The sequence below is a fragment of the Antechinus flavipes genome, chromosome 6, assembly GCF_016432865.1.
Source record: "Antechinus flavipes isolate AdamAnt ecotype Samford, QLD, Australia chromosome 6, AdamAnt_v2, whole genome shotgun sequence".
In the NCBI taxonomy this organism is placed as follows: domain Eukaryota; kingdom Metazoa; phylum Chordata; class Mammalia; order Dasyuromorphia; family Dasyuridae; genus Antechinus; species Antechinus flavipes.
Window position 1 is genome coordinate 7,210,119 of NC_067403.1, and position 7,415 is coordinate 7,217,533.

Here is a 7,415-nt window from a genome sequence, read left to right on the forward strand (position 1 = left end):
GAGATCTGTCTTCTCTTCCAATCTCTGTCATTATTTTGTTATGGGACTTCAGCTAAGTCCTTTAGCCTCCTCGGGCCTTGATTTTTTTATTTGTAAAAATAAGAAAATTGGATTTGGTAAGAACTATGGTCCCTTCTAGTTCTAGACCTTCAACTAGACCACCTTGTAGATAGGAAGATGGCATTATTATGCAGAGAGATTTCTCATAGCAGATAATGGGAACTCTTTGTAAATATGTGAATGGCCACAGATCTGCCATCAAAATAGCATGAAATCACTTTAAATTATTTTCATTTTTAAAAATCTTGTGCCAATGACAGAAAGCACATAAATTTAAATTCACAATTCTTTGCTTTCATTTTTAAAATGTGTAGCCATAGATTTAAAAGAACTCATTGACTTTTATTAAAGCTATACCAAAAAGACACATTTTTAATGCCATGGACTTCATAGGATTGCTATTTGTGAACCTCTCGCTCACTTGCATGATAACTAACCTTGTAAATATTTTTGAAGGTTTAAGAGGCAAGGCTGGACCTATAGGACCAACTGGAGAGAAAGGGGACCAAGGAGAGACTGGGAAAAAGGGGCCCGTAGGACCGGCCGGAGACAAAGGAGATGTCGGTCCGGTGGGATTTCCTGGACCAAAGGGAGACCGAGGAGACCAAGGCGATCGAGGGGCTCCTGGGGTCTGCAGGTGTGGGGGCATCGTGCTCAAATCTGCCTTTTCTGTCGGCATCACCACCAGTTACCCAGAAGAAAGATTACCCATCGTGTTCAATAAGGTCCTTTTCAATGAAGGGGAGCACTACAATCCCTCAACGGGAAAGTTCATCTGTGCATTTCCAGGAATCTATTACTTCTCTTATGACATCACGTTAGCCAATAAACATCTGGCCATTGGGCTGGTCCATAATGGACAATTCAAGATAAAAACTTTCGACGCTAACACGGGGAACCACGATGTTGCCTCTGGCTCCACGGTGATCTACCTTCAACCAGAAGATGAAGTCTGGCTGGAGATCTTCTTCACAGACCAAAATGGCCTTTTCTCAGATCCAAGTTGGGCAGACAGTTTATTTTCTGGCTTTCTCTTATATGTTGACACAGATTACCTTGACTCCTTATCCGAGGAGGAGGACTTATGAAAATGACTGAAAATCTGGAAATTTCCCTCCCTCATCATGCAAACTGAGATAAAATCTCATCTGGGAGCAAAAGCTGGTAGAACTGCACTGCCATGAAATAAAGGAACTACTAAAGGAGGAAACCATGGATGTTTGCAATAGAATCCATTGAAGAAAGAGGCTGTACCAAACAGCTGGGACCACACAGAATGAATTATGTAAAACAATAACCCCAGATATGAATTCCCTTGAAAGCAATGTTCATAAATATTTAAACAAATTAAAGATAATGTCAACAAATTTTATATTAAATACATTGAGTGATAAAACCAGCTGGCAGTAGTATTGTCTTATTAAGCTTGTTGGAATTACTTGTTTTTATCAGTTACTTAAAAGAATCATAACATGAGAGTGCAATGTCTTGGGTAATTCTCAGAAGGCAAAAATACATGTCAAAAACAAAAGATAAGAGACATGAAGCATTTTCTACAATGCAAAGTGGCAAGTTCAAAACTGCCAGTACAAATACTCCTGAGCTCTATTCTAAAGTCTAATGGGAGGAAGATCATTTCGCCATTTTGTCTCACACTAACTAAAATCGGCAGTGCTACTTTCCATTTGGGTGAGATTAGATTCCTGAATCTAGGATTTGGGGATAAGGGGGGGTCAGTTTACTGAAATCAGTTCCCCTAAAGCATGATGAAACGAAGGACCTGTTTTCCCTGAGATTTCTTAAAATAAAGGCAATCCTGCAACTTAATCATTAATTCTTCCTCTGTGTTAATTTGAGCCTCCAGTTCAACCCTGAACAAAGTCTACCAGTTTAATCAAAATCCTTTTTCAGCCATATACTTCTTTTCCTTTTTCACTTTTTTTCCACTGGCAGAAACTATTTTTATTCTACTCCCCTGCAAACACCAGCCAATCAGGTCATCAATTCCCTTCTCCCACCACCATTCCCTTGGGTCACATTAATAATGTTTCCATTTTTCCTCACTCCCAGAGATATTTGTGCTATTCAGCTCCCTCATCTACTTCCTCTCTATTCATCATTTCCTTTAATTTTCCCATTTGTATTTGTTTTCCTTTTTCCCTTCCAGTCTCTCCTGTTATCCAAATAAGTTTCCTTTGGAAACCAGTTCCCTCTTCTGACTTCTTTCTTCCATTCTCTTCCACTCCCAAATATTCATACTCTGTATGCCTCATTTTTCTAATTCAGGTCAAGAATTCTGGTAGATGGGAAATGGAGATCTAGCTAGAAGAAAATTTGAGGGATCACCTATGTTTAGTTAACAGTTGAACCCTTGGGGATAGATAAGGCAATTTCTCCGAGACTTCTTGAAAGAAAATCTCAGAGGACTGAGTCCTCAGGACAACCACAGCCATCAGGATATGGAACTTCAAGAGGCACTGCTAAGACTTAATCAAGAAAGTCGATGGAAAGGAAATAATAATAATATCTGACATTTTTGATAGCACCTTATGAGATTTGCAAAGTATTTTATGTACACTAACCAGTTTGGCTGAGAAATCACAGAACCATGGGAGAATTTTCAAGCCAAAAGAGACTTTAGAGATCATCTAGTTGGATTTCTTCATTTTTACAAAGAGGAAGATGAGAATCAAAAATATGAAAAGAGTTTCCCAATCAGTCAGCTCAAAAGCAATAGGAGGACCTAAGGATTCTGGTCCACTGCCTGGGGTCCATTCCCACAACCTTCTTTACTATAAGATACTCAGTGCGCTTGATATGTATGCATACAAATGTGTATGCAGTATAATTATATATGTATATTATATATGTACATTTATACATAATGCCCACATATTGTATTATCATGTATATAATTTTAATTTATCTTTATTGTAATTTGCTAATGCCTTTTTTTGTTACTCAAAGCTATTTAAAAAAACACATTTGTTCCAAAGGCTACTTCATTCATTTTCAAGTTCAAGTTTCTTTTGCTAGTTGTTAATTCAGAGGTACACTTTGTTTTGAGAAATCTGGGGGTAGGGGGGGAGGAAGCTATTTCAGTTTTTAAATAAAGGAAAATGTTTTGTGCTTTTTCTACAAAAGAATTCCAAAGCACCTTTTTCTCTGTGCTCAAAAGAAAAAATTAACCCAGTGAAAGAGATTTTAATTAAAAAAAATACTCAGTCATAATTATTTCTGAGAACTGCCTTATTATAAACACTACACAATTTCCTATTTTAATAAAAAAGACAGTCATAATTATTTCTGAAAAATGCCTCGTTATAGACACCACATAAACACATTTCCTATAAATACATATTTTCATAAAGTCATAAAAAGATAGGAAATTCCAATAATATGAATGGCATTGTTTATGAAGTGAGACTCTATTAAAAACAATCTGGACTTTTTCTCTGTAAATGTTGTTAGGGTAGGGGACGGAGTGCTTTTTCAAATACATTTTCTCCTTATTGTGTCATATTTTTATTAGCACATAAGATTCAATTGGACTAGATTTCATTAAATCCCTATTGACTTCAAGATTCTATGCTGATAAGAGATATAAAGTTAAGGTGAGACATGTTCCCTGCCCACAAGGAGTTTACATTGTAATTGGTGGATAAAATTCGAAATAAAGTCTTCTGTGAGGCGAAGGGGAAGGTTCATATTGGCAGAGGAGATATGGTGAGAAAAGGAAAGACTCAGACTGCATCAACAGAACCTCAAGATAGCTGGTGAACGAGTGAAAAAATCCAAACATTCTGTTGTTATGTGATTCTACATGATTTCAAACAGCTGTTCTAGAGTGAACATTTTCCCCAACTGGGGTGATTGATTTTTTTTTTTAATAGTTGAATTGATTGGTTATTTTCATGTTATGCAGATGTGGCCTGCTTGTAAATTTTTCAAGCTGAATCCCATCATGATTTCTGTTCCTTATCTTTGATTTTAAATGAATGAATAGATTATTCTCAGAAAAAATTCTTTTCATTTTTTCCAGATCAAATGATCCTTAATAGTAATACTATTATACATGTAACAATATAAGCAATCATCTTTCATAATTATAGAGAAAGAATAACTTTGAAAAGCATTAGTTCCATGGAACCCAAAAGAGAAGACTAAATGTAATTACTCCTGCTCATTTAATGAAATCACAGAAATAGGAGATTGAAAAAATATCTTAGGTCACTTGTTCTATTTCTCTTTTGAATTTTCCTTCTCATCACTTTGAAATACATAAATTAGTGCCATTTGAAATCAGTCAATGGAATTTCCTTCATTTTTATTAGGAGACAAATTATTCCCCCTTTTAAAAAAGTCTTTGTTTTCACGCTAACCCATTGTTGCCAGTTAATTTTTCCTGCTCACCTCATTGTGTCGACATTGGTTGATTGATACCATACAGCCACTATAGAATGGGTTGTAACTGGAGCATCCCATGGATGCAATTAATTCGCTGCATCCCATAGATATGGAGCTCTTCCCAGGCAGGATATGTCATTTCCTGCTCATACTTTTGGACCACACAAGGTCTCCTCAGACACTCTTCTCCTCATTTCTACCTGTTCGAATTCTTTCCAAGCAGAGATCCAATATTACCCCCATGGGGATTTTTCCCCCGATTCCTCCAAGTTTAGCTACTCTCTCCTTTTTGAAATGGTTGTGAATTATTTTGTACTGTATTGACATTATTTCCCAATATTATATAATTTTCTTGAGGGGAGGTACTATTTTGAATTTATCTTTGCACATCCAATACTTACCACAATTCCTTGCACAGAAGAGATATATATTTAATGTCACTGAATTTAACTGACGTATATTATGTTCAGGATCAATTCAGACAAGCCCTCCTGATTTGGGTTTAGGAGATCACCTGTTCTAGCCCAGTTCTCCTACAGGGGGAGCTGTAAAATTAGCTATTTCTTTTCCTGTCCGCCCTCCATTTCCCAAAGCTAAGCATCCCTTTTTATCCAATGAGATAATTTCCTAGAATACCAAAGGGAAAAAGGTTTGGAGTTGCCTTCTAGCTTTTTCTTCAGGGGAAAATCCAAGAGAATCTGAGGACAATCAGTGTCTTCCTTTACACAGTTCATATGCTCCCAAAAATGTGTGTGTAGATTGCCTGCTCAGTGCATTAAGTAAGCTAGCCATCTAGAGAGGTGAATCCTTGTGGCAGTTCAAAAAATATTTTGTTATCAAGTAATTAGCAATTTAGCAACCATTGATTAATTGTCCAATGTATGGAAGGTGGTGGTTGATGCACAAAGATGGAAAGTAACACGGCCTTTGCCCTCAGGGAGCTTACAATCACCCTCTGATGTATTAATTTCATAATCATGGAATTGTGAGTCAGAAGAAACTTCAAGATCATCTCATCCTGCCCTTACTGTTGCCCAGAGGGAACTGAAATCCATAGAATCTGAATGACTTGTTCTCAAATTATAAAAGTAGAATCACAGATTTAGAGCAGAGGAGCGCTAATCAGAGAAACTGGATCCGGGTCACGTGGTGGAACCACAATTAGAAGCCAGGACCTTTCCATTGTACCACATGATCTCCCCCTAACAAAGTAGCCCCACCTAAATTTGAACTCAAGTCTTCTGACTCTCAGGCCAATGGGAGGATTTTTGAATAAAGTGTTCTTAAAGGAAAGCAAATCCCTGGACTTCCTTTCGGCCCCATGGTGCTCCTAGTGTCATACCAAAAGGAAGAGGTAAATCCAAGAATCATACATTGTCCCAGCAATGGCAGTTTGTCCCATTGTTGCTGTTGTTATTTGGGGGAAAAAGGGTTAGTAGTTATCTCAGCTGGTGACTGGGAATGCTTACTCTATACCATGTCTATCAGGATGATGATGCTAGCTTTTTCCTTTAAGCATTTGTCCTATGACTAGCCACACCAGACATGCCTTACAGGGAAAGGGGGCCCATTTTACTGAGAGGACTCCAGCCAAATCTGGCCACCTTCCTTTCAGGCAGCCCAAAAGACTCCAAAAGGCATTCCCTTGCTCCAACTCCTTCCCATAATGGCCACTGCAATTCCGTTTTATTATTGCCATGAATCAGGGTATCAGTATCCAGGAGACATCTCGGGAATCAGCTCATCCAACTCCATTCTTCTACAGGGGAGGACACTAGGACCCAAAGAGGTAAAGCCATCTACCAGGGCCACCCCACAATTCGATGGTAAAGCTAAGATATCAAAACAGTATCCTTGACTTCTCAACCCAACGTCCCTTCTATTCACAGAATCATGAGATATGAAAGCTGGAAGGAACAGCAGTATTTTTAAAGCACTTGCCCCAGTGCCTGACATGGATCAGACATTATAGAAATGCATCTTTCTTTCTCATCTAGTCCAACTCTTACCTGAAAAGGAATACCCACTGTCATGGACCCAGCCAGTGGGTCTCCAGTTCCTCTTGATGACCTTCCACGAGGGCAATCACAGCACCCAAAGCAGAAAAATCTGCAGGGTCCCCTAGTCCAATATTGGGTGTTACAATGGCAAGCTCAGAATTCCAAGTTTCCCGACTCCGTATTCTATTAGTAATAGAGAAGTCAATGAATGTCTCAGTGCTCTAAGCAACTCCCTCTGGAGGCTACATTGGAGATGAGGCTACATTCATGTGCTTTGGTAGAGGAAGGTTCTTCTCTGAGAATTTTCACAGTTGGTACTAGATATATCTTTTTTGAGGCTGACTGACATCTGAGTAGCCAAAGGGAAGAAACAAAAGAACTCTGACGGGTACTTCGTTGTTCATTCGTTTTAGTCATGTCTAACTTTTGGTGATCCCATTTGGGGTTTTCTTGGCAAAGCTCCTAGAGTGATGTGCCATGTCCTTCTCCAATACATTTTTACAGAGGAAGAAACTGAGGCAAACAGGGTTAAATGACTTGCCCTGGCTCACACAGCTTCTAAGTGTCTGAAGCCTTATCCCTCTGCTGCTTTAACACAAGAATATCTTAGTCCATAGCCCAATAAGGGCCCTGTGTAAGAATAATGTAGACTCACATGTTCATAAGGTTTATAAAGTACATTCAAGTTTATAAAAGTGTTCTCCTCACATCAGTCCCATAAACACTCAGGGAACATAAACCCATGGTTCTACAGTAAATGTCAGAGCTAGAATTGAAGCCTCATTCTTCTGATTTCCAATCCGGTGCTTGTTTTCTGCTGTACTGCCCAGTCTTCCCCAAGCTGTTTTAGAAACACTAGAACAAATATCCCACATCCTCAAGGTCTCCATTTACTGTATTATCTCATCTGGGATCTGTAGGAAGTGAAAAGATTTGCCGCTGAGATTC

General features: G+C 38.5%; 1 protein-coding gene across 2 annotated transcripts in view; it reads left to right on the forward strand.

Annotated features, from left to right (window-relative positions):
- Positions 1–3,291, forward strand: part of C1QTNF7 (C1q and TNF related 7) — a 118,823-nt gene extending 115,532 nt beyond the window's left edge. For both annotated transcript variants that reach the window (XM_051965538.1, XM_051965537.1), the window contains exon 3: positions 517–3,291. In XM_051965538.1, coding sequence (XP_051821498.1) covers positions 517–1,148 — 632 coding nt within the window. In that variant the 3' untranslated portion in view covers positions 1,149–3,291. The remainder of the gene's footprint in view (positions 1–516) is intronic.
- The last annotated feature ends 4,124 nt before the right edge of the window (positions 3,292–7,415 follow it).